At 42.8% G+C, this 27,782-nt stretch overlaps 1 protein-coding gene and 1 long non-coding RNA gene across 4 annotated transcripts in view; one reads left to right on the top strand and one right to left on the bottom strand.

The window, feature by feature from the left end:
* LOC111974260 (uncharacterized) overlaps nucleotides 1–21,348 on the top strand; it is a 28,014-nt gene extending 6,666 nt beyond the window's left edge. The window contains exons 1-3 of one of the 3 annotated variants that reach the window (XR_002878688.2): nucleotides 517–643; nucleotides 1,017–1,162; nucleotides 20,851–21,348. This is a non-coding gene — a long non-coding RNA (uncharacterized lncRNA). Of the gene's footprint in view, nucleotides 1–516; nucleotides 682–1,016; nucleotides 1,163–20,850 lie in introns of those variants that run through there. The other 2 variants (XR_002878687.2, XR_002878685.2) reach the window with 2 other exon arrangements.
* Nucleotides 14,868–27,782, bottom strand: part of LOC111974258 (tricarboxylate transport protein B, mitochondrial) — a 30,656-nt gene continuing 17,741 nt past the window's right edge. The window contains exons 2-9 of the mRNA XM_024001926.2: nucleotides 24,867–24,974; nucleotides 24,235–24,334; nucleotides 19,878–20,016; nucleotides 19,141–19,225; nucleotides 17,661–17,765; nucleotides 17,205–17,320; nucleotides 17,007–17,080; nucleotides 14,868–16,835 (exon numbers count right to left, since the gene is read on the bottom strand). Of these exons, the coding sequence (XP_023857694.1) occupies nucleotides 16,721–16,835; nucleotides 17,007–17,080; nucleotides 17,205–17,320; nucleotides 17,661–17,765; nucleotides 19,141–19,225; nucleotides 19,878–20,016; nucleotides 24,235–24,334; nucleotides 24,867–24,974 (842 nt within the window). The 3' untranslated portion in view covers nucleotides 14,868–16,720. The remainder of the gene's footprint in view (nucleotides 16,836–17,006; nucleotides 17,081–17,204; nucleotides 17,321–17,660; nucleotides 17,766–19,140; nucleotides 19,226–19,877; nucleotides 20,017–24,234; nucleotides 24,335–24,866; nucleotides 24,975–27,782) is intronic.

Here is a 27,782-nt window from a genome sequence, read left to right as displayed (position 1 = left end):
TAGAGCGTGGTGTGTTGTGACTGCACGTTAGGGCACACCAGTGCAACAACTAGATGAAGTTACACAACCACGGTGACCTTCTCTTGGTGGAAGCCCAGACGTAAGAGAGAGAGAAAAAGGCTGAACCTGGTCTTAACTTCAATGCTCCACCCGGCCCTGCCGGTGTTCGCCCGCGGGTCCGACATGTCAATCAACCTGCTATCTGCCAATCACGGGAATGCCTGGAATGTTCTGATGCCGGGCATCCTGGTGGTTGGCGGAGTGGCGTGGAGGGGGGTTGGGCAGGGGGTGGAGCATTGGAAGTTAAGACCAGGTTCAGCCTTTGTTCTTCTCTCTTTACGTCTGGGCTTCACAAGAGAAGGTCACGATTGGCTTGTGGGTTATCTGTCATCTATTGGCGTGTGCTACGGCCTAAACAGTAGCCTGTGTAAAGTTGGTTTAATAAACCGTCAATTCGCAAACTCAAGCCTCTGTCTGGACAATTGTTCATTTATGATCTAGTCAGGTCATTACAATACATTTTAACGCTTTAAATCCGAGAGTGACTTTCTCGAGCGGAGACGCTGACAGGTCAGATTTATTTTAATCTTTCGAAGAAAACAAAGCTCAGTTCCATAACGATGACATTTAATGGAAAGCAAAGGTACAGTGGACAACACAAAGACGACACGAGTTAACTCGGTAAAGCTGGAATTCTTCAACGTCTCAAGTCGTATTGCAAGAAAATAACGATAGCTACAAAGTAATCTGAATTCTGATACACCTGTGTGTGTGCGCTCCCGTGTAACTATGATCATATTGGAGTTATGATCATAACTGGTGTTTAAATCGTTCACTGTTTTGTTTTCCACCTTCTGTGGTCCCTAACACCACATTTCAACCAGGAACCGATGTGTACCCGTTCACATTCCAAATTCCACAAGCGTTTGTATGAAGTCAAGTACTGTAGTTGTTTGCTTTATTCATTGTTGCATGCTCAAGGTCTGACCGTTATTGTTGCACTTATTTTCATTCAGGAACTTCCCCTTTTCTTTCCATGGGGCGCATGGCAGTATAATCTACTCCATGAAGGTGGAGATACACAGGCCCTGGCATCTAACCAAGGCGTTTGAGACAGTTCAACTTTTCCACCTACATAGACACCAACCAACCACATCTTCTGGTAAGGGCATGTCCTCCCATTGTCTATCTGAACCTACGTGGGCACTAGGCCAACCTAATGTCATCGAGCTAAATGTCATCCTCATATAATTCCCTCCTGTGGAAATAGGTAATCCACTTGACTCACTTTTGATATGTGACTACTCATATTCAGGGCTGGTCCTGGCCATTCTACTGCCCTAGGCAACACAAAAATGGCTGCCCTTGCAAAAGTAAAATGGTCCCAATAAGCAAAATAATGACACAGAAAATAAATATTTTAGACATATTTTCAATTTAGATTCTGAATGAATGGTGAAAAGACGTATTTTCCGGACATTGAATTCAGGTTAATTTTCAGTTGTGTTTATATTTGGGCCAAATCAAGGCAGGTCCAGACTGGACAAAATCTGAAGCAAACATAGACGACTATGATTGGTTCAGATTTTATCCGGACTGGACAAAAATCCAACATCTGTGGCCAGTCTGGACTGCACCAACAAACGAGGTTCAGACAGGCCCCAAAAAATACATCCAAAAGGCATCAGTGTCGGTCCGTGCTTACTGTGGTATAGGCCCTACAGTGTCGCCTGAAATGTAATTTTAGGAATGCCCATCTATGTGGTAGGCCTATGTTTTGTAAAATACCATAAAAAGATGGCCGGTCCGGACAGGACCAAGAGAATACGTCCAAAAGATGTCAGTGTCGGTCCGTGCTTACTGGGATGTAGCCTACCATGCAATGGAAATGTATTAATGCCCATCCATGTGGTAGGCCCACCGTTTGTAAAACAGGCTGTTGCATTGGCTCCTGATTCCTGTGACTAATCAATATAAGCTACCCAACTTTTTCAGGATGAGTTCTCCTGAGCCTATTTGCAATGTGTTTAGGGATAGATCACATTTACTGGGACAGAAGGGTGGCCCAAAATAGGGGAGTGTTGTCAAACTTTTTTGTTGTTGTTGTTGCTTTGGTGAGGGTTGTGTTTTTTTTTATTGGGCACAGGGGGGTAATGTTTTTTTCTTCTTCCTGGTTTACATTAACTCTTACAGGTTTTACTATATAATTTCTTCCATCCTAGCCAAATTTCCTCTTCTGCTTGCATACGCCTCCCCTATGTCAAGGGTGTTTTGGCACTTCCATTATGCACTACGCTTTTCCATGTGCTAACTTTTACTATACCACAGGTCAGTACCAGTCTAAGTCTATCCACCATTCATAGTGGTAGGTGGATCGTTTGTCCAGATCGGAAATATGCTAACTAGCAATCATACCACACATAAAAGCATTCAAAGTTGCGTCAATTTTCAATATGAATTGACAAGTACAAATAGGAGTAGCTGATACTGTAGACAGCGGACAGGCCAGGTGCATCATTGCGCATGAAAGAACAGACATGAAACACACAGCTCAAAAAGCTCCTCTATTGATCTTGTTTAGGGACTGTACATGTATCATAACTAGACTAACTGACAACATCACAATGCATTGAATAATTGCATTATTGTATTCAAGTGAGTAAAAATTCTACTTTAGACTGAGGTGAAAATGTCATTTGAATAATGGCGCAAAAGCCCTGTGATTTGAATGTTTCATTCGATTTGGATCAGATGTGGGTCTTTTTACAACAGTTTATAAGGTCTAGAAAGGCACAGCAGGCCAGTCTGGCTGTATTTTTAATTCTGATACTGAATGCGCAGTCTGTTTCAGATCATCATTCTCCCAAGTTGTCCTATAATAATGTGGCAACAAATGCTCCCGGCAGGCCCAGTTATTCAGGAAAGCTTAAAACACACACTGCCTCCTCTCCAATCCATGCAGCTGTACCTCGCGCACCTAGAACCTAAGCTTCAATATAGCCTAAATATTTATCATTTAACTTTTGAAATGTATTACATTTTTATATGTGGCATAAACACAACCAGTCACAATGTTTTAATCTGATTAGGCTACTTTAAAAGTCTCCTGTAGGCATCCTCAAAATGGCTTGACATTTAGCAGGTTTCCATCAAACCTTTTTATGCTGTAAAGTAGCCCAAATGTTGAATAAAAAATGACACGACATCATGGGAAAACATGCCGTTTCAGGCTACAGATTAAATCAATTTTGATGAACTTCACAGGGTGGTGAAAGTGTGCACAGTGATGAGGTTGATGCTCCTTTAAATAAATAATAGAGGGTTTTATTCAAATCAAATCACAGTTTATTTGTCACGTGCGCTGAATACAACAGTGAAATGCTTACTTACAGGCTCTAACCAATAGTTCAAAAAAGGTATTAGGTGAACAATAGGTAGGTAAAGAAATAAAACAACAGTTAAAAGACAGTGAAAAATAACAGTATCGAGGCTTTAAAAGTAGCAAGGCTACATACAGACACCGGTTAGTCAGGCTGATTGCGGTAGTATGTACATGTAGATATGGTTAAAGTGACTATGCATATATGATGAACAGAGAGTAGCAGTAGCGTAAAAGAGGGGTTGGTGGGTGGCGGGACACAATGCAGATAGCCCGGTTAGCCAATGTGCGGGAGCACTGGTTGGTCGGCCCAATTGATGTAGTATGTACAGGAATGTATAGTTAAAGTGACTATATGCATATATGATAAACAGAGAGTAGCAGCAGCGTAAAAGAGGGGTTGGGGGGGGGGCACACAATGCAAATAGTCCGGGTAGCCATTTGATTACCTGTTCTGGAGTCTTATGGCTTGGCGGTAAAAACTGTTGAGAAGCCTTTTTGTCAAAGACTTGGCACTCCGGTACCGCTTGCCATGCGGAGGTAGTAGAGAGAACAGTCTATGACTGGGGTGGGTGGGGTCTTTGACAATTTTTAGGGCCTTCCTCTGACACCGCTTGGTGTAGAGGTCCTGGATGGCAAACAGCTTAGCACCAGTGATGTACTTGGTCGTACGCACTACCCTCTGTAGTGCCTTGCGGTCGGAGGCCGAGCAATTGCCGTACCAGGCAGTGATGCAAACAGTCAGGATGCTCTCGATGTTAGTCTTGGTTATGTTGAGGTATAGGTTGTTATTCTGGCACCACCCGGCCAGGTCTCTGACCTCCTCCCTGTAGGCTGTCTCGTCATTGTCAGTGATCAGGCCTACCACTGTTGTGTCGTCTGCGAACTTAATGATGGTGTTGGAGTCGTGCCTGGCCATGCAGTCGTGGGTGAACAGGGAGTACAGGAGGAGACTGAGCACGCACCCTTGGGGAGCTCCAGTGTTGAGGATCAGCGTGGCAGATGTATTGCTACCTACCCTCACCACCTGGGGGCGGCCTGTCAGGAAATCCAGGATCCAGTTGCAGAGGGAGYTGTTTAGTCCCAGGATCCTTAACTTAGTGATGAGCTTTGATGGTACTATGATGTTGATTGCTGAGCTGTAGTCAATGAATAGCATTCTCACATAAATGTTCCTTTTGTCCAGGTGGGAAAGGGCAGTGTGGATTGCAATAGAGATTGCATCATCTGTGGATCTGTTTGGGCGGTATGCAAATTGGAGTGGGTCTAGGGTTTCTGGGATAATGGTGTTGATGTGAGCCATTACTAGCCTTTCAAAGCACTTCATGGCTATGGACGTGAGTGCTACGGGTCTGTAGTCATTTAGGCAGGTTACCTTTGTGTTCTTGGGCACAGGAACTATGTTGGTCTGCTTGAAACATGTTGGTATTACAGACTCAATCAGGGACATGTTGAAAATGTCAGTGGAGACACCTGCCAGTTGGTCAGCACACGTCCTGGTAATCCGTCTGGCCCCGCAGCCTTGTGTATGTTGACCTGTTTAAATGTCTTACTCACGTCGGCTACGGAGAGCGTGATCACACAGTCGTCCGGAACAGCTGATGCTCTCATGCATGCCTCAGTGTTTCTTGCCTCGAAGCGAGCATAGAAGTGATTTAACTCGTCTGGTAGGCTCGTGTCACTTGGCAGCTCGCGATTATGCTCCCCTTTGTAGTCTGTAATAGTTTGCAAGCCACATAAGACGAGCGTCGGAGCCGGTGTAGTATGATTCATTCTTAGCCCTGTATTGACGCTTTGCCTGTTTGATGGTTCGTCGCAGTGCATAGCAGGATTTCTTGTCAGCTTCCGGGTTAGAGTCCCGCACTTTGAAAGCGGCAGCTCTACCCTTTAGCTCAGTGCAAATGTTGCCTGTAATCCATGGTTTCTGGTTGGGGTATGTACTAGAGGTCGACCGATTAATCGGAATGGCCGATTTAATTAGGGCCGCTTTCAAGTTTTCATAACAATCGGAAATCAGTATTTTTGGACACCGATTTGGTCGATTTTTATTTTTTATTTTTTATTTTATTTAACTAGGCAAGTCAGTTAACAAAGACCGGGAAGTACATGTCTCCTCTCTCTCTCTCTGTATTGTCAACACATCATATTGAATATCACAATAAGGGCAGAATTTAAGTCAGAGAAACCATGATAGTATTTGTTTATTTATGGAATTGTCTCTGTATACATGTTTTAACCACAATTCCTTTGAAAAATGTACTGTATATTTTGTCATGTTTTATAAACTGAGTATCAAGGGAGCACTTTAGAACACTGCTAGGTTTTTTCAGGCTGGAAATAGTGTCAGTGGCCACCTGTACAGATATTGCATCTTAATTTGATCACTATTTTGTCACCAAAAAATTCCCTGCGCATCAGGAAATTTAAACAAGCCTTAACCTGCAGTTCACTTTTTCTCCATGAGTGGGCACCAAACAATATTTTAAAATTCTAGTTCAACTGTTGCCTGGGGTGGCCTAGAGATTAGGGCTTCTGCCCACACGCTTCTGGCCCAAATAACTAAATTCCCCCAATTTACATTTAGTTACACATTTCAAATATTGACATTCCAGGGATAATAAATGACCATACCAGACACTTTTATTTTAGACTGTTGTATTTGATTGGTAACATAAATATGAAACAAATTAAGTAATATCAGTAGGCTATACCAAGATTAGTTTCCATTCATACAGTGTCGGGTAAATTGCCACAGTAGATTTGCCTTGGTAAAGAAGGAATTACTTTATAGTGTGCAAAGCTGTCATCAAGGCAAAGGGTGGCTACTTTGAAGAACCTCAAATATAAAATATTTTGATTTAACACTTTTTAGTTACTACATGATTCCATATGTGTTGTTTTATAGTGTTGATGTCTTCGCTATTATTCTACAGTCGTGGCCAAAAGTTTTGAGAATGACACAAATATTAATTTCCATAAAGTCTGCTGCTTCAGTGTCTTTAGATATTTTTGTCAGTTGTTACTATGGAATACTGAAGTATAATTACAAGCATTTCATAAGTGTCAAAGGCTTTTATTGACAATTACATGAAGTTGATGCAGAGTCAATATTTGCAGTGTTGACCCTTCTTTTTCAAGACCTCTGCAATCCGCCCTGGCATGCTGTCAATTAACTTCTGGGCCACATCCTGACTGATGGCAGCCCATTCTTGCACAATCAATGCTTGGAGTTTGTCAGAATTTGTGGGTTTTTGTTTGTCCCACCCGCCTCTTGAGGATTGACCACAAGTTCTCAATGGGATTAAGTCTGGGGAGTTTCCTGGCCATGGACCCAAAATATCGATGTTTTGTTCCCCGAGCCACTTAGTTATCACTTTTTCCTTATGGCAAGGTGCTCCATCACGCTGGAAAATGCATTGTTCATCACCAAACTGTTCCTGATGGTTGGAGAAGTTGCTCTCGGAGGATGTGTTGGTACCATTCTTTATTCATGGCTGTGTTCTTAGGCAAAATTGTGAGTGAGCCCACTCCCTTGGCGAGAAGCAAGCCCACACATAAGTTCTCAGGATGCTTTACTGTTGGCATGACACAGGTTTGATGGAGCGCTCACCCTGTCTTCTCCGGACAAACTTTTTTCCGGATGCTCCAAACAATCGAAAAAGGATTCATCAGAGAAAATTACTTTACCTCCGCAGTCCAATCCCTGTACTTTTGCAGAATATCAGTCTGTCCCTGATGTTTTTCCTGGAGAGAAGTGGCTTTTTTGCTGCCCTTCTTGACACCAGGCCATCGTCCAAAAGTCTTTGCCTCACTGTGCGTGCAGATGTACTCACACCTGCCTGCTGCCATTCCTGAGCAAGCTCTGTACTGGTGGTGCCCCGATCCCGCACGTGAATCAACTTTAGGAACGGTCCTGGCGCTTGCTGGACTTTCTTGGGCGCCCTGAAGCCTTCTTCACAACAATTGAACCGCTCTCCTTGAAGTTCGATGATCCGATAAATGGTTGATTTAGGTGCAATCTTAATATCCTTGCCTGTGAAGCCCTTTTTGTGCAAATCAATGATGACTGCATGTGTTTCCTTGCAGGTAACCATGTTTGTCAGAGGAAGAACAATGATTCCAAGCACCACCCTCCTTTTGAAGCTTCCAGTCTGTTATTCAAACTCAATCAGCATGACAGAATGATCTCCAGCCTTGTCCTCGTCAACACTCACACCTGTGTTAACGAGAGAATCACTGACATGATGTCAGCTGGTCCTTTTGTGGCAGGGCTGAAATGCAGTGGAAATGTTTTTGGGGGATTCAGTTAATTTGCATGGCAAAGAGAGACTTTGCAATGAATGCAATTCATCTGATCACTCTTCATAACATTCTGGAGTTATATGCAAATTACCATCATACAAACTGAGGCAGCAGACTTTGTGAAAATGTATATTGTGTGTCATTCTCAAAACTTTTGGCCACGACTGTACAATGTATGAAATAGTACAAATAAAGAAAAACGCTTGAATTAGTAGGTGTGTCCAAACTTTTGACTGGTACTGTAAGAATTCACACCCCTGAGTAAATACTTTGTCAAAGCATCTTGGCAGTGATTACAGTCTTTTTGGGTAAGTAGCTTTCCACATCTGGGATTTGCAACATTTGTCCATTTATTCTTTCCAAATTGTCAAACTGGTTGTTCATGATTGCTAGACAACATTTTCAGGTCTTGCATAACTCGGCCATTCACTGTCTTCTTGATAAGCAACTCCAGTGTGTAGATTGGTCTGTGTTTTAGGTTATTGCCCTGCTGAAAGGGGAATTCATCTCCCAGTGTCTGGTGGAAGCAGAATGAACCAGGTTTTTGTCTAGGATTTGCCTGATCACAAACAAAATGTGGATTAAGTCAAGGGTGTGAATACTTCTGAAGGGATTGTATGTAGTGTAGGATCAGTTGTGTTATTCCTTTCTCTCAAAGAGCAAGCATTACATCAAGTAGCCTATACAGTAGCATTCAGTATAAGAGAATCAGGTATACAGAAGCCTACAATTACTCATTGGCAGGACAGTATCATTTGCATCACTGTTATCCAGAGTGAAAGTGGGGCAGACTGGCCGTCTGGTATTTCAAGCAAATCCCTGATGGGCTTGTCCATTTTAGCCCAGTGGACCTGTCTGACTTGTCTTTTTTGCAAACATTATCTGGCTAATCATGGTGGGTCTCAAGAAAACAAATTGTCAGGTGTGGGAGTCTTGTAAAAAAATGGGCTGGTGTGGGGTCTTGAGGAAAAACATGGCTGGTGTGGGGTCTTGAGAAAAACATGGGCTGGTGTGGGGGTCTTGAGGAAAAACATGGGCTGGTGTGGGGGTCTTGAGGAAAAACATGGGCTGGTGTGGGGGTCTTGAGGAAAACATGGGCTGGTGTGGGGTCTTGAGAAAACATGGACTGGGTGGGGGTCTGAGGAAAAACATGGGCTGGTGTGGGGTCTTGAGGAAACAGGGCTGGTTGTGGGGGCCTCAAGGAATAAAATGGGTCAGTGTGTTAGAAATGCCAGGGCTGATTTCTGGTCCCAGTCCGCAACTGGTTCTCAATGTCATATGACGCAATACATGAGTCTAATGCTTTTTTTATGGAGATGTCATATCGGGAAAGGACTGTGGAGATGTCGAAATACAGTTTTTTTTTATTGATTTAAATCTGAGGGTAAAGAGGATTTTCTTTGGAAGGAAGTAATGGTCAAACACCTATACCTTATTGCGGAAATGAAGCCCTTTTTGTTATAGAGGACTTTTTATTTTTTGTCCTTAAAGGATGAAGAAAGTGGAACATGTATGTTTGTTTATTTTGTAGGCTATATCATTAAGTTAAATGGCTTATGATAGTTGTATACATGTTACAGTGATTGCAGAAGAATTTGTCACTGCATAAAATGTCTTCTGAGCGGTGATGTGTGTTTTACAGGCAGAAGCATTAGTGAACCTGAACGACAGGAGTAGGCTACCCCTTTAATTTCACATTCCTACAAAATAAATTCTATTCACTCCCTAGAATTCACTTTGAATTCCTTCAAGTTTAAACTCTTCTAGTAAAAAAAAATCAACATTTTCCCCATGTAGCCTACATAATATCCTAAGATGTACTATTCACCTCCGTCATCAGAGACCATCATCCTATAAATGTCTTCATGGAGAGGTTGTCTAATCAGTGAAGACTGAACTGAGAAGATCTATGCTGATTACAAGCAACAGCCCAAGCTACTTTCAGCTTTGTCTCAAACCAGGATGGCACCATGCAGAAGAAGTTGAGTTTCCCTACATCCGGAGACGTCACTGTGTCAAACATGTTCAGTTTATTTATTAGGTTTGATATGGGTTCATTTTAACTGGACAGACTAGAGTTGACTGGACAAGATTAGACTAGAATGCAATAGAATACAATGGAATAGATCTTCGGAAAATGTATTTTGCTTTCCCAGTTGCTAAACCAGCTGACACCATACATGGAGAGAGTCAGTGGTCCTGGAGCAGTGTAGAGGTTTAGTTCTCCAAGGCACAACAGACCTGGGATTCCTCCGATCAGTTCACCAGATCGCCGCTAACCAGCTCCTCAGATGGAGCGAGAGGGCTTGAGGAGGGAAATGGAGAGAGAATTAAGGAGCTTATGGACAAGGAGATAAAGGAAGACACTGTAAAGGCCCTCTATGAACTACTGGATAAGATCCAGAAGGTGGGAGAGAAGAGGAAGGAGGAGGGAAAGAGAAAGAGGTGGCATGGCAGAGAAATGTGGTGGAGAAGGGGAAGAAGAAGAAGCAGAGGGAGGCGGGACAGTTGAAAGACAAGTGTCTGGATTGGCAGAAAGAAAAACTGGAGAAGAAGAGCAATAAGCTGGGAAATATTGGAGAAAGTTGGTGAGTTGGAAAAGGAGAAAGAGAAGTTGGAGAAGAAAAATAACATAGTGGAAAGGTTAAAAGTGGATGAGAGATGGAAGAAAATGACAAGAACAGGAGAGACAATTTAATAGAAAAATTATCAAATTCAAATAAACTCAGCAAAAAAAGAAACGTCCCTTTTTCAGGCCCCTGTCTTTAAAAGATCATTTGTAAAAATCTAAACTTCACAGATCTTCATTGTAAAYGGTTTAAACACTGTTTCCCATGCTTATTCAATGAACCATAAACAATTAATGAACATACACCTATGGAACGGTCGTTAAGACGCTAACAGCTTACAGACGGTAGGAAATTAAGGTCACAGTTATGAAAACTTAGGGCACTAAAGAGGCCGTTCTACTGACTCTGAAAAACACCAAAAGAAAGATGCCCAGGGTCCCTGCTCATCTGCGTGAACGTGCCTTAGGCATGATGCAAGGAGGCATGAGGACTGCAGATGTGGCCAGGGCAATAAATTGCAATGTCTAATGTGAGACGCCTAAGACAGCGCTACATGGAGACAGGAAGGAACAGCTGATTGTACTCGCAGTGGCAGACCAAGTGTAACAACGCCTGCACAGGATCAGTACATCCGACCATCACACCTACGGGACAGGTACAGGATGGCAACAACAACTGCCCGAGTTACACCAGGAACGCACAATCCCTCCATCAGTGCTCAGATTGTCCGCAATAGGCTGAGAGAGGCTGGACTGAAGGCTTGTAGGCCTGTTGTAAGGCAGGTCCTCACCAGACATGACCGGTAACAGTGTCACCTATGGGCACAAACCCACCATCGCTGGACCAGACAGGACTGGCAAAAAGTGCTCTTCACTGACGAGTTGTGGTTTTGTCTCACCAGGGGTGATGGTCGGATTCGCGTTTATCGTCGAAAGAATGAGCGTTACACCGGGGCCTGTACTCTGGAGCGGGATCGATTTGGAGGTGGAGGGTCCGTCATGGACTGGGGGCGGTGTGTCACAGCATCATCGGACTGAGCTTGTTGTCATTGCAGGCAATCTCAACGCTGTGCGTTATAGGGAAGACATCCTCCTCCCTCATGTGGTACCCTTCCTGCAGGCTCATCCTGACATGACCCTCCAGCATAACAATGCCACCAGCCATACTGCTTGTTCTGTTCGTGATTTCCTGCAGACAGGAATGTCAGTGTTCTGCCATGGCCAGCGAAGAGCCCGGATCTCAATCCCATTGAGCACGTCTGGAACCTGTTGGATCGAAGGGTGAGGGCTTGGGCCATTCCCCCCAGAAATGTCTGGGAACGTGCTGGTGCATTGGTGGAAGAGTGGGGCAACATCTCACAGCAAGAACTGGCAAATCTGGTGCAGTCCATGAAGAGGAGATGCACTGCAGTACTTAATGCAGCTGGTGGCCACACCAGATACTGACTGTTACTTTTGATTTTGACCCCCCCCCCCCCTCAGGGACACATTATTCCATTTATTTTAGTCACATGTCTGTGGAACTTGTTCAGTTTGTCTCAGTTGTTGAATCTTTTAATGTTTATACAAATATTTACATGTTAAGTTTGCTGAAAATAAACGCAGTTGACAGTGAGGGGATGTTTTTTTTGTTGTTACTGAGTTTAGATGTGGAAGAGAAGGCAAAGGAAGAGACTAAGAAAGTGAAAGAAATTGGAGGGATTGAAGGAGAAGATTGAAAGGGGAAAAGAGTTGGGGAGAAAAAATGGAGGGAGAGAAAGAGAGAGGAGTTTGGGCAGAGGAAGGAGGAGGTGAAGCGTGTGACTGGATATGAAAGAGAAGCTGCAGGTGGAGGTAGAGAGGGTGACGCAGCAATAGAGGAGAAGGAAGAGAGGGAGGTGGAGCAGGCGAAGTTGGATATGGTGAAGAAGCTGAAGATGTAGGTAGAGCGGGTAACAGCAGAAATGGAGAAGGAGGTTGAGCAGGTGAAGGTGGGGACAGAGGAAAAGTGGAAGGTCAAAATGGAGAGATTTAGAGAATTGATTGTAAAAGATTAAATAAACGAGAGACAGGAGATCGACAGAAAGAGAGAAGCGGATGTGGATAGAAACAGACAGGAGTTGGAAGGAGAGACGGAGAAGATGAAAGAGAGAAGCGGATATGGATAGAAACAGACAGGAGTTGGAAGGAGTGACGGAGAAGATGAAAGAGAGAGGAAATGTTAAATAAGGTGATGCTGGAGAATAAGGAGGCGAAGGGGAGGAGGTTGAGTGAGTGAGGTGGGAAATGGGGGAGTTGAAGACGATACAGGCAGATGTGGAAGACAGAGGTGGAGGAGAAGAGGACAGAGAAAGATGGGTTTGAGAGGAAGAGGTGGAGAGATCGAGGAAGGATTTGGAAGGATTAAAGGAGAAGTTGAAGACTGAAAAATATGTGGTATGAAGAGATTGATAAAGAGATGGAGTTGGTGAAGAAGGAAAAGAAAGAGAATGAAAGGGAGAGAGTGTGAGTACATAGAGAAGAGGGTGAAGGAGGTGGATGATGAAAAGGAGAGAATGAAGGAGTAAAAGCTTTGATGGAGCTGGGGAAAGATCAAAACAAGACTGGAAAATGTCATACAGAATCTGAGGAATGTGACACACTGTAGTGATGGCAAACGATTCCCTCAGAAAGACTAAAGAGAGAGAGAGAGCGAGCAACAGAAATATGCATAGAAGATAAAAGAAATGCAAGATGAGAGGGAATTGATGAGAAGACTTTTCAGGAAAAAGTCCAAAAAAACAGAATAGAAAATACAGGTACAGACACTTCATATAACAATCTGCTGAACTCAAATTACATTCTCTAATTATCCCAACTGTAGTCTAAAGGACTGATATCCACACCCTGATTTGTGTACTGCACATAGCCAGAGCCATAGGAATAATATAAGAGTAATATACAGTTACCTTCAGTGCCTTCAGAAATTATTCACACTCCTTGTCTTGTTACTTATTTTGTTGTTACAGCCTGAATTTAAAATTGATAAAATGTCGATTTTTTTTGGTCACTGGCCTACACACAATGTCTTATCTCAAAGTGGAATTATGTTTTTTGAAATTTTTACAAATTAATAAAAAATGAAAAGCTGAAATGTTTTGAGTCAAGTATTCAACACCTTTGTTATGGCAAGCCTAAATAAGGTCAGGAGTAAAAATGTGCTTAACAAGTCACATGAACTATAATAGTGTTTAACATGAATGTTTAATGACTACCTCATCTCTGTACCCCACACATCTGTTAGGTCCTTCAGTCGAGCAGGGAATTTCAAACACAGATTCAACCACAAACACCAATGCCTCACAAAGAAGGTAAAAAAGAAGCAGACATTGAATATCCCTTTGAGCATGGTGAAGTTATCACTATAAAGATACAGGCGTACTTCCTAACTCAGCTGCCAGAGAGGAGGGAAACCGCTCAGGGATTTCACCATGAGGCCAATGATGACTTTAAAACAATTACAGAGTTTAATGGTTGTGATAGAAGAAAACTGAGGATTGATCAATAACATTGTAGTTACTCCACAATACTAACCCAATAGACAGAGTGAAAAAAGGAAGCCTGTACAGAATAAAAATATTCCAAAACAAGCATCCTGTTTGCAACAAGGCACTAAAGTATCATGTTATGGGTTTGGCATGGCTGCATCATGTTATGGGTATGCTTGTAATAGTTATGGACTGGGGAGTTTTTCAGGATAAAAAATAAATATAATTTAGCTAGGCACCGGCAAAATTCAGTCTGCTTTCTATCAGACACTGGGAGATGAATTCAGCTTACAGAAGGACAATAACCTAAAACAAGGCCAAATCTACACTGGAGTTACTACCAAGAAGACAGTGAATGTTCCTGAGTGGCCGAGTTACAGTTTTGACTTAAATTTGCATGAAAATCTGTGGCAAGACCTGAAAATGGTTGTCTAGCAATGATCAACAACCAATTTAACCGAGCTTGAAGAATTTTGAAAATAATACTGGGCGAATGTTGCACAATCCAGGTGTGGAAAGCTCTTTAGAGACTTACCCAGAAAGGCTCACAGCTGTAATTGCTGCCAAAGGTGATTCTAACATGTATTGACTCTGAGGGTTGAATACTTACACTGTATCTAATCAAGAGATATTAGTGTGTTTTTTTTTTACAAACGTTAGAAATTTTCTTCCACTTTGACATGAGTATTTTATGTAAATCGTTGACAAAAATGACATTTAACTCCATTTTAAGCCACTTTGTAACAAAATGTGGAAAAAGTCAATGGGTGTGAATACTTTGAAGGCACTGTATATGGCCACCACAGCTACTATTCACTAACATTATCTTGTAAATATAGTCAGAGCCATTATTCAGTTGAGATTGAATGGACCCCAGGTAACATTCTCTTGTTTGAATGCATAAACCACCTCAAAATAATGGCACTGTAACTATAAAAATGAATTGTTTCTTTCACTTTCAGATTTCTAGATGGGACAGCTACAGTGATTATATCCCTGACCTCATGAAAGGGGAGTAGGAGGGAGGGAAATACGCACATACACACTGACACACACAAACAACACATTTTTCTACAATTGGAAAAACTTTCAAATTGAAAATAAAGGAATGCAAAGACAGTGGTTATTTATTGGTTCTTGGTGTAATACCACCTTAGATTTAGAGGTTATAATAACGTAAGGAACACAGTGCATTCCTCTAGGAATTTGGAATGACATCCATTTAATTCTGATGGTGAGATGATGATATTTTAGACAGTATATGGTGAGGAGACTGAGGCCTCCCATACCTTACAGTACATGTTGTATATACAACACTATGTAAAAGCAGAGTCAAAACAGTCAGTATACTGTTACCGACAACACAAAGGCTCTAAAAGCAAAGTAATGCGTTTCATTTTCTATTCCACCGATGCTAAATAAAGCCATATTTTCTTGTTATAGATTTGACCACAATCGTCAGGGCAAATATTTGTGCAGATTCAGAATGCTCTTACATAATAATATATGTTACCATGACTACAACACATAGCAATTGATGATTGTGGCAAAATACACTTTATGATCAAGACCCTGAAAACCCAGATGAGATTGATTAAAAAAATACATTGTAATGGTTTCAAAATGGTTGTTTTCCTCATGAAGTTAGAACTAAAACAACCCCCAAAATGGCACCAATGGTAACATAATGTCAAGGATTATGTTACATGTGGTGCCATTTTGACAACAAAGGCCTCTAGAATGATATGAATGTGTGTGAATGGAATGGGAAGGTTCCCTCAAGTTTCCATCTCAGAACAATGCTGAACTGTCTGGAATGCAACCATCTGTGGCAGGAGGCAATCTGAGCTGGGAAACTGAGTTACTGTATGGTTGAGCCCGAATGGCGACCAGTAGTGATATACCAAAGATTTTTTATAACTTAACCAAGATGGACCACAGCCTGTCGTTTCCGATGGGAACATATGAGTCATAGTGGGCAGAACAAGCAAGGAGGTGGGCAGAGCCAAGCACGAGCTAGCGAGATCCTATTGGCCCGTTCTAGCAAATATCTGCATATTTCCGTTAGGGAACACCTACTCTGTGAAATTCGCTTGTGCGATGGCTAAAGTCTACAAAACTTAGTCAACTCTATTCATAACAGATTATAGTTTTGGGAACAGAAAACTGTATTGAGATCAAATGTTTAATCGATGAGAGCATTTGCAGAATGTAGGCCAAAATCCATCTCGTTCCATTTTCTACCACTGCGCACCAGTGGGCTTTCTCTCACTACCATATTTGGTAGTGAGAGAAACACCAAGTGGATGCTTCATATTTATACATCCAGTGAAATATCTGTCTCAATGTTCTATCTGTGGATATACCATACAGGAACAAAAAAAGCTGCGACCTCTTGCACCCACCCAATCCATACAGTACTGTAATGTTAACACCATGAAGCATTCGCTTCCAAGTTAGAACTGTACATAACACTGCACAGTATAACAGCGTGTCTCAAACAGAGACTCATTACTACACATTCAACATTCAATAAATACATTGAAAAGACTCTGATCAATATATTATGAATCAATATATATTATTTACCCATTTTCTCTTCTCTTGGTAAGAATATATTACTCTATGTATACGTTTCACTTGAGGAAAAAGACGTTAGCCATGGCTAGCCCAAAAGGGTGAGTGGTATTACAGTAGAACTGTGACAATAATTAGTATAATTTGTCACTACTTGGCAGCTTGCTACTGGATGAAAATGGCACTCCATCTGAAATGGCACTCCATTCCCTACACAATGCCCTACTTTTGACCAGACCCTGATAGGAGCCTGATTGGTCAAAAGTAGCGCACTACTGTATATAGGAAATAAGGTGGTGTTTGAGACGCAGACTGGTAGAAGGCTCAGTTGTCCAGTCACATCGTGTTTGGCCCAGTGAGGTCAGAAGAGGCTCCAGCCCCGCCCCCTCACTCCGTCTTCCAGACCGTGTTGAGAACCTTGACCACCTCCTCATAGATGATGAAGACGATGGCCACATCCAGACACACACGACCCAGCCGAGGAACCGTCCCCTTATAGAACCTAGAGAACACAGAACAAGGAGAGTAGAACATCATATACGTAGAACTCAGGATCTCTATGGAGTAGAACCTCAGGAATGAGATGGAATGAACAGTAAACAATACCATTAGGTTCCTTAAGGGAGTTATACATAACGTTTGATCGTATAGAAGTGTATAGTGGTGCACTTACGCCCGTACACCCTCGTGTCTCATGATCTTCAAGGCACAGTCCAGCGTACTCTTATACTTATGAGCCTCCAAACCCTTAGAGAGAAAGACACAGGGTTATTCACTTAGACAGGGGTGGAGTTACGCCTTACATGTATTTCAAACACATTCAATCCTTTCAGATGTACACAAGTGCCTGTAGCGGTACCCTATCCTGTACCTGCATCCTGGTCTTGATGACATCTAGGGGGGTGTTCCCAAACACGCTGGCTGCTCCTGCGACGGCTCCAAACGTTCCCGTCACCACAGGGTTAATAGCCTTATTGGGGTTATCCCCTGGGGAGAGGAGATACGGACAGAATGCTCTTTAACACTCACCCAAGTGGGATATACACAGTACGCTTATCAAAGATAGTACCTTTTTACAGGTATAGAGATCCACTAGAGGTCAGCATTGACCTCTAGAGGTCAGCATTGTCTGTGTGGTGTAGACAGGCATCCAGGGCCGGTATTCATAAACGTGTCAGAGTAGGAGTGGATCAGCTCCCTTCTGTCGATGCAATCATACTCATTGTGATCTAAAGGCTAAGCTGATCCCCAATCAGCACTCCTACTATGAGACACTTGATACATATGGCCCCTGGAATCTTGATAATGATGGCTGACACTCCCGTACCTTTGTACCAGTTCCTGAGGGAGGTCATGACATAGAAGCGGATGGCCTGGTTGGAGCCCTGCTTCAGGACGGTGGCCGTCAGGCCCTGGTACGTCCCCTTAATACCTGGGGGACAGTAGCAGAGAGCAGCTGTTAGCATCACTGGATGTAGTAGCAGCATTATGCACTGCCCTCTTTAAAGAGTGACTGAACGCACCAATTCTGCAAGGGTTTTTCTGTTGCTCATTAAGAAAAATAAGATTTCAATCTTGGGGGTGTTGGTTCAATGTGGCAGTTACTGATCTTTGTCCCCCATGAGACACCATAGGTACAAAGCCAGTATCACTTACTTAAATTAAAGAAGCCAGTTTTATTGCTTCTTTTATCAGCACAACAGTTTTCAGCTGTGCTAACATAATTGCAAAAGGGTTTTCTAATGATCAATTTGCCTTTTTAAAATGGTAAACTTGGATTAGCTAACACAACGTGCCATTGGAACACAGGAGTGATGGTTGCTGATAATGGACCTCTGTATGCCTATGTAGATATTCCATAAAAAATCTGCCGTTTCCAGCTACAATAGTAATTTACAACATTAACAATGTCTACACTGTAATTCTGATCAATTTGATGTTATTTTAATGGACCAAAAATTGTATTTTCTTTCAAAAACAAGGACATTTCTAAGTGACCCCAAACTTTTGAACGGTAGTGTATGTCAGTTCATACACACAATAAGTAGGTCACATGAGGAGAGGCGTTATGCCGTGAGGTGTTGCTTTATTTGTTTTTTGAAACCAGGTTTGCTGTTCACTTGCGCTAATATAAGATGGAAGAGAGTTCCATGCACTCATGGCTAGGTATAATACTGTACGTTTCCTTGAATTTGTTCTGGGCCTGGGGACTGTGAAAAGACCCCTGGTGGCATGTCTGTTGGGGTAAGTGTGTGTGTCAGTGCTGTGTATATGTTGACTAGGTAAACAATTAGGAATTTCCAACACGTGAATGTTTCTTATAAAAACAAGAAGTCAGTCTTTCCTCAACTCATAGTAATAATATTAGCTCTCTGATTACAATGAAGCGCAAGATGTGCCGCTCTGTTCTGGGCCAGTTGCAGCTTAACTAGGTCTTTCTTTGCAGCACTTGACCATATGAACAAAACGAACATACTTGCACTTTTTAGTCAATTTTGGTACTGGAAATGTTTCTGACTAAAATCGATGTCACATAAGCCATTTTCAATGAGAGAAGTTGATTCTCAAGTTTCGTTCATCTTTAAACAATAAATGTCAGTGTGAATCTCAAATGACACCCTATTCCCTAGTGCACTACTTTTGGCCAGAGCCCTATGGGCGCTATATAGGCAAAAAGGTGTCATTTGGGACATATTCATGGCCTTTGTTGATCATTCAAGGTTAGGGTGGTAGGATCAGATTACCCTCCCTAAACCCTAGCCTTAAATCAGTGTCTAGTCTAGGGCAACTTCCCCCTCCTTCCTTACCTTGGGTTCTGATGATCTCCCTGACTCCATGGTAGAAGCCTCTGTATTTGGGGTTGGCTGAAGACTGGTCGTGGATGAATTTAACCTTGAGAGAGAACACAGGAACAGCTTGACCACCAAACATACACAGATACACGCACGTACGCGCAGACACAGACAGAGACACACAGACAGAGACACACAGACAGAGACACACAGACAGAGACAGACAGACAGACAGACAGACAGACAGACAGACAGACAGACAGACAGACAGACAGACAGACAGTATTATTAAGAAACCCAACTGTGCTCCAGGAAAAAGAGCATTATCATGTTTTTTTCTTTATTGTATTATCAGTTTGACAGAGCACTGAGAGCAGACAGACAGCCTTGAGAGATGTTCTTGTCTGTCTGACCTTTAATTCAGAGAATATTAAAGAGTATGATTGAAGGGAATACATTCCTGGAAGGCTCGGGTCAACCCTCATTCAGCTGTTGGATTAGATTTGTAACAAATAGAGACTGATTTGGGATGAGGTCTTCCTATTCAGATCTAAAAAATGATCAGCTAGACAGCTGACTCCTTACCAGTGGGTAGGGGGTATCAGTGACACCAAATCTGAGAGGAGGGGAGTGGGGGGATAAAGACAAGAGAGAGGGAGAGACAGAGAGAGGATACGAGGCTATAGAGAAGAGACTGGAAGAGGAGACGGAGCTATAAAGAAGGCTATAGAGATGCTCTGTCTCAGACATACCTTGACAGTCTCCATGGGACAGACTATGACTACAGCCTCCATGACTCCAGCACCAAGCCCACATAACAGACCCCTGGTGCTGTTCAACTTCCCTGCCTCGTCACGGGCATGGTTACTGAGATACTCAAACACACCAAACCTGAGGAGGGGAGGAGAGAGAGAGCGAGAGAGAGAGAGGAAGATGGAGAGAGATAACATGTTAGTATACAGCCCAGTCGATTAGTTCAATCAATGTTGTTCTCATGAGTGATAGTCATTGATAACAAGCAGAGTTGTTGTTGCTCAGGTTTGAGAGTGATACAGTGATATCAGGAAGAGGAGTTAGGCTTGATTCTAGACTTGAGTTTGAATATTGTCTAAAACAGTGGTCTGTTCGACCCATTAATCTGTCAAACATTTCTGTAAAAAACCCAACGATAAAGCCTTGTGTTTCTATTTTTTTATTAGTCTCGCGCGCTGTTGTTGGTAGGTGCGGCCAATTCAACTACCGTGCGCGCCGGGTAGGCAAACTGTTGCCATTTCATGTGTCTGAAGGTACAAACTCTGCCTTCCCTGTGGGCCTGGAGAGGAAATCAAGTTTACTATGCAACCGCTGGCCAATCAAATTGCTCAGATGACCGAGTCTGCAGTAACGTAGCAGGTGTAAAAGAAAGCTACGGCAAAATTGATACTGTGAGATTTCAAAACGTTTAAAACCATGACTAGAGAGACTGTCAACGAATACAGCAAAGAGCTGCTGTTTTTATTAGTGAGTTCATGTTTAAGTTCTTACTCAGCACTGTCAACACTTTGTATTCAACACTTTTATAGCCCATAAAATGCGCGTTATTCCTATTTCCACTCAGCGCTACAACAAGCAGTGCGGCAGTAATGCATGAGTAGGAAAGTGTATCTATAGGCTTGAGTTGTTGTTATTATTAGCGGCTTGGGTCTTTTTTAATATCATGGGATATTTTACTTTCTCTGTTCACAGGAGTAACAACATGAATTTGTGGTGCGACTCGAGTTCGCCATCAGCTGGAAGACAGTGTCCCTTTTTGGTCAGTGTCAGTGGAGGAAAGGGAGAGCGGAGGGATGTTGAGAGACGGACCCGCAGTCTGCTGCTTTCTCCCTCTGCTGAGACTGACCATCAGATACAGGCACCATCAGCCCAGTAAAATAAAAATCACATTATTTAAATGTATGATCACTCAGCTGTGCCTCACAAGTAATACAACCATGGATCGATTACCTGTGTGATCATATAGCCTACCTCCAATTTTTTTATGTAATTTAAAAAAAATGTCCTGAACAACAATTCATTGGCAGGTAAATTCAAGCAAAGCCAGTATGTGGTGATAATGTATTGGGCCTATAGCTTACTGCACAAACATCATTGCTACAGTACTGTTTTTAATGTGTTATTGTTGCATAGGCTTACATTTTTTAAGTCATGTTAATAAAAAATAAGAGCCGTAGATCTTGGCATGCATTTTGACTCAGAACGTGATCTTGACTGAATGTTGGTGACCTCTGGACTGAAATCTAATCCTAGAATTTCATAGAATATCAGACTAGAACCTTCAATCTAGACAGTTTTAGAATCATAATTAGAATCTCGTTAGACTCAATAGAATATCCCTCTATCCTGGCTCCTTGTTACCTAGGTGACAGTAAAACAAATAGACTGATACTGTATAACTGTGAAGATGAGAAGGGTCAGAGTTGCTGATATCTCTGGATGAGATATGGAAACAACAAAGAGTCTTCAAAGAGTTCTAACTCCACTGGACACCTTAGAGGAAGCCAGGTTGGTTTTAATCAGCTGATGAGCAGAATTTCACACCAGCTTCCTCTCTGAGCATCATACAATTGCTTAGTAATCTTAGTAGAAGTCTTTGCCCAGTCCTATCACTAGTCACTTTAAACAATGCCACTTTATATAATGTTTACATACCCTACATTACTCATCTCATATGTATATACTGTACTCTATACCATCTACTGCATCTTGCCTATGCCGTTCAGCCATCGCTCATCCATATATTTATGTACATATTCTTATTCATTCCTTTACACTTGTGTGTAAAAGGAAGTTGTTGTGAAATTGTTAGATTACTTGTTAGATTTTACTGCATGGTCGGAACTAGAAGCACAAGCATTTCGCTACACTCGCATTAACATCTGCTAACCATGTGTATGTGACCAATAAAATTTGATTTGATTTGAGGCAAGAGGCAAACGACTTTGTTCGTTGCCCAGGTGAAGTGAAACAAACTGCTATTGATGCAGAATGTTTTACTACCCAGCAGGTAAGGCACATCCTTGTTTAAAAATGTAGCCATAAAGTCTGATGACTCAGCAAGCAACGGATGCCCGGCAACTGCTACCATGAAAGCGAGCTGAGTGTTCTGTCTCACCCCAGGAGTGTGTGTATGTGTGTGTTAAGCTTCACTGTAATCAGTTAGGAGATGCTGTGCCAGGGAGTCCTTCACTGGGAAGGTTATTTATAGCAGGAATTGGATTGTGGTGATTTCAGGACCAAACACAACATGGAGGAAGAGAGGAGGAGAGGGGAAGGAGGGGATCGGGGGAGGAAAGACACTTTGCCACTTAGTGTTGATTAAAGGTTTGTTTTCTTGTAACCTGGTAAAAATAAATACAGATATTTTATTGTGTTAATTTATTGTGTTACTATTTTCTTGTTATCTATTTTTGAATTTTCATACTTTTTAACTGCATTTTTGGGAAAGAGCTCGTAAGTAAGCATTTCAAGGTAAAGTCTACACTTGTTGTATTCGCCACATAATAAACATTGCAAGATCAGGCGGGTTTCACGAGGCTAGGTTTCTTGTGCCTCTGCCTTCTCACCCGAGAGTTTCTGGTCTGACCGATGTCTTCTTGTCTGTCTCGGACGTTGACGATCTGTCTCCATCTCTGGGTGTGTCTCGCTGTTCTATTTCGTCATCTCTTCTCCCTCCACCCCTCTCTTTTTTTTTTGCCTCATATTTTTTTGTTCATTAAAATGCAGCATCTGTTTCTCTGTCTCTACTCAAGAATCATGTTCGTTTGTTTAAGTGATAGTCGCTTCACAACTCGCATATGCTGTAGTGCAGGAACACACAGACACGGACCGGCAAACAAAAGGCAATGATGCCTTTATAGATTGAAAGTAGTTTCAAAACAGGTCTCTCTCTCTCATCCACCTTAATTGGACTGCAAGGAAGTGGCAGTATAGTTTTTTTCACTATTTTATACCTTACATCACCCCATTAAAATTACTTCAATGTGCTAAGGCTTAACTACCTCCTCTCTTTAGCCAATTCAAAGTGACAGAATTTTTTTAATCGTCCCAACATGATGAATAACAGTTGGTCCGGCAGCCAAAGTCTAGAATGAGTCAGAGGCACCTTGGTCGTCACAGAGACCATGGAACATCTCCTAAACCCCATTAGGGCTCTATCTGCAAAGTCAGTTGCCCCTCGCCAAGAGATGAGGGGAGGAGGAAGGTATTTGGGAAAGTAAAGGATGAGGGGAAAAGGAAAGGGGTGGATGAGAAGGCAGGTGGAGTTAAATGGGAGGATGAAAAAGGTCAGTCTCTCCACCAAAGCCCAGTGTCTCTCTGGCCTCACCCTCACCACTCTCTTATCTCCTTCACTCCCCGTCCTTCCCCCCACTGCTCCACACTGTACATAACAGGCAATCAGCTAATGGGATGGGGGGGATGGTGGGAAGTGGAGAAAATGATGGATTGGTAGGGGGAGGGGGACAGAGGGAATGGGAGAAGAAAAGCACTCCCTTCTTTTTTCATAACCCAATTATGTAAAGCATACACACACACACACACACACACACACACACACACACACACACACACAGCTGTCAGACTAGACAGATGATGTGGCCTACTCTTGTTGCCCTGTCCATCTCTATGCACTGTTTCCCTACTGAGCCTTTCCCCTAGGCTGACTGACTGGCTGACACAGACACACACGCACACAAACACAAACACACATACACACACCAACAGGTTTTCATCTCTGTATCTCTGTATCTCTACTGATACAAGAATTGGCAGCTCTGCTCCGCATGGCTGGGTCTGTCCACTCTAAAGACAGGCTCTGCTCTGTAACACACATACACACAAACAAACACATTCAGAGAAAGAGAGATGCTAAATACCCCTGTCTGAGACTGAGGTCTCCATAGAACGGTCGTGTGTGGAATAAAGCAGGTAGGTCGAATAAATATCATCTCTGGGAAAGAATAACATAATTACACACAAGACCAGTGCGACATTTCAGCTATGTATTGTGAGTAATAGACCAAAATAATTGGTGTGTGTGTGTGTGTTTAGGGCTAGATGCCATCCACATACCTGACAGCTGATTTGGGTATGGATCCGTAGAGCAGTGAGCTGAGTCCTCTGTACAGTCCTCTCACCCCGTGACCCTGTACCGTCTGCTTTACACAGTCACCTACACACACATCAATACATGAACACGCAACCAGCTACGGACACACGGAGAGTATTCAAATAACTTCATATTCACACATGGAGAGAAAACCCCTTGACGAACATAGCTATTTAGTATGAGGCAGAGACAGCTGTGTGCAGGGCTCATTAAGATGGTCTCAGATCCTCAGAGCTCCAGCCAAGAGAAGCCAGACTGACTGTGTGTGTGTGTGTGTGTGTCATACAAACAAGTAGCGTGACAGCCTGCCAGAATCACTAATGCACCTGAGGATGATGGGTAATTTGATAATTAGATCCTAAGAGGGACAGAAAAAGAGAGAGAGGGAGCGAGATAGTGAGAATAAGAAATGGAGCGTGAGCAAGAGATAGAGATAGATGGAGATTAATTGATTTGGTCGACACACTGACGACCCTGTATCTCAGAAAGGTTAGATGCATCGGGGAAGAAGAGGTAGAGAGGTATGAAGGGAGATGGATAGAGAAAGTCTTGTGTTGCCGGGTGAGAGAACACACACACACAGTCAGACACTCACCAATGCCCCTGTATTTGGGAGGGTTGGCCTTCTCGTCCAGCTGTAGCTGAGTCTTCACATACTCAGTAGGGAAGGTGATACAGATCTCTATACCCCCTGCTATACCACCTGTAGAAAACACAGAGCCGAGGTCAGATAAAGCTTTACAATCTGTAGAATGAGATGGACAGAAAGGAAAGTGACATTTCGTTACTGTAAACCGCACACATTCAGGCCAGGGTCGATCTCAAAAATGGCATCAGACTTGAACCAAACGCAAACGTTGTCGAACCGTCTGTGCTTGCTGGGGTTCTGTATGTCATCGTCATTTTGTAGCGAATGAGTCTGAACTATGCAGAAAACAGAGAGCATTGGTCAGCTAAGCTTATCAACCAGAAGATTCCTTTTGTAAATCTTTGGGTAGCTAGCCTTTGGTACCAGACTGTTGGTACCAACAAATTGCCTTCTACAATGACAGGCTGGCTAAAGCAGGCATTCACTTTGGGCAGAGCCAGTACATCATGGATCATAACAATAACCCTAAATATGGCTGCCATCTGTAAACCTTAAAAGCCCAGAGAGTGTGAGAGGAATGTAATGTACTGGATAAAGATGGATGGAGCCGTTTTCTCTATGCATGAACGTGTAGCTATTAGGTCCAATGAACGAAGAACAAAAGAATGAATGATGTAGGATGTTGGACAGCTCTATATTGTGGATTAGTTCAGAGGATGGGGATGATAGTGTTAAGAGCAGCACTGTGTGCAGATGAGTCACTTACAAAAGAGGGAAGGGAGGGCGAGAAGGAGAGGAGAGAGGGAGGAGTGAAGGCTGACGTTAATTAAATTATCTGCTCTGTCCAGAGGGAGGGGCTCCATTACACAGGCCAAGACCTCCATTAGCTCAATGACACACAGAATTACCCCATTTTCATTTCTTCTGTCTCTCTCTCTCGCTCTCTCTCTCTCTCACTCTCTCTCTCTCTCTCTCGCTCTCGCTCACACTCACATTCAAATCCCAGAGGCCCATCTGTATAAAGAAATAATGGGAAGGGTTCAGATATGTCATCCAACTGTGTGACAGCTTGGCATCCATCCAACTTCTGCTGTTATTGTAGGCCAAACCTCTCTATCTCTCCCCTGCAGCACTTAGAATTACATTATTCTGGAGGTGACAGGAGATATATTTAACCCATTACATATACAGAAGATATACAGTGGGGAGAACAAGTATTTGATACACTGCCGATTTTGCAGGTTTTCCTACTTACAAAGCATGTAGAGGTCTGTAATTTTTATCATAGGTACACTTCAACTATGAGAGACGGAATCTAAAACAAAAATCCAGAAAATCACATTGTATGATTTTTAAGTAATTAATTTGCATTTTATTGCATGACATAAGTATGGATACATCAAAAAGCAGAACTTAATATTTGGTACAGAAACCTTTGTTTGCAATTACAGAGATCATACGTTTCCTGTAGTTCTTGACTAGGTTTGCACACACTGCAGCAGGGATTTTGGCCCATCCTCCCTAAGATCTTCTCCAGATCCTCTCAGGTTTCGGGGTCTGTCGCTGGCAATACGGACTTTCAGCTCCCTCCAAAGATTTTCTTATTGGTTTCAGGTCTGGAGACTGGCTAGGCCACTCCAGGACCTTGAGATGCTTCTTACGGAGCCACTCCTTAGTTGCCATGGCTGTTGTGCTTCGTGTCGTTGTCATGCTGGAAGACCCAGCCACGACCCATCTTCAATGCTCTTACTGAGGGAAGGAGGTTGTTGGCCAAGATCTCGCGATACATGGCCCCATCCATCCTCCCCTCAATACGGTGCAGTCGTCCTGTCCCCTTTGCAGAAAAGCATCCCCAAAGAAATGATGTTTCCACCTCCAGCTTCACGGTTTTGGGATGGTGTTTCTTGGGGTTGTACTCATACTTCTCTCTCCTCCAAACACGGCGAGTGGAGTTAGACCAAAAAGCTCTATTTTTGCTCTCATCAGACCACATGACCTTCTCCCATTCCTCCTCTGGATCATCCAGATGGTCATTGGCAAACTTCAGACAGAGCCTGGACATGCACTGCGCTAAGCAGGGGGACCTTGCGTGCGCTGCAGGATTTTAATCCATGACGGCGTAGTGTGTTACTAATGGTTTTCTTTGAGACTGTGGTCCAGCTCTCTTCAGGTCATTGACCAGGTCCTCGCGGTCGTTAGTTCTGGGCTGATCCTCATCCTTCCTCATGATCATTGATCCCCCGAGGTGAAATCTTGCATGGAGCCCCAGACGAGGGGTGATTGACCGTCATCTTGAACTCTTCCATTTTCTAATAATTGCGCCAACAGTTGTTTCCTTCTCACCAAGCTGCTTGCCTATTGTCCTGTAGCCCATCTCAGCCTTGGTGCAGGTCTACAATTTTTATCCCTGATGTCCTTACACAGCTCTCTGGTCTTGGCCATTGTGGAGAGGTTTGGAATCTGTTTGATTGTGTGGTGGACAGGTTGTCTTTTACAACGGTAACGAGTTCAAACAGTGCAGTTAATACAGGTATGAGTGGAGAACAGGAGGGCTTCTTAAAGAAAAACTAACAGGTCTGTGAGAGCCGGAATCTTACTGGTGGTAGGTGATTCCAAATACTTATGTCATGCAATAAAATGCAAATTAATTATTTAAAAATCATACAATGTGATTTTCTGGATTTTTGTTTTAGATTCCGTCTCTCACAGTTGAAGTGTACATATGATAAAAATTACAGACCTCTACATGCTTTGTAAGTAGGAAAACCTGCAAAATCGGCAGTGTATCAAATACTTGTTCTCCCCACTGTAGAAGGATTTTAAGTGGTTGCTGGTTATATTTCAGTTAAATTACACATTGATGTATGGTTGAGTGAGAGTATTCAGAAGGGCTTAATGCATTTGCACAGTGTTTTTCTCAGC

Source organism: Salvelinus sp. IW2-2015, linkage group LG15 (assembly GCF_002910315.2).
Source record: "Salvelinus sp. IW2-2015 linkage group LG15, ASM291031v2, whole genome shotgun sequence".
Taxonomy (NCBI): domain Eukaryota; kingdom Metazoa; phylum Chordata; class Actinopteri; order Salmoniformes; family Salmonidae; genus Salvelinus; species Salvelinus sp. IW2-2015.
This window is presented reverse-complemented; position numbering and strand designations above follow the sequence as displayed.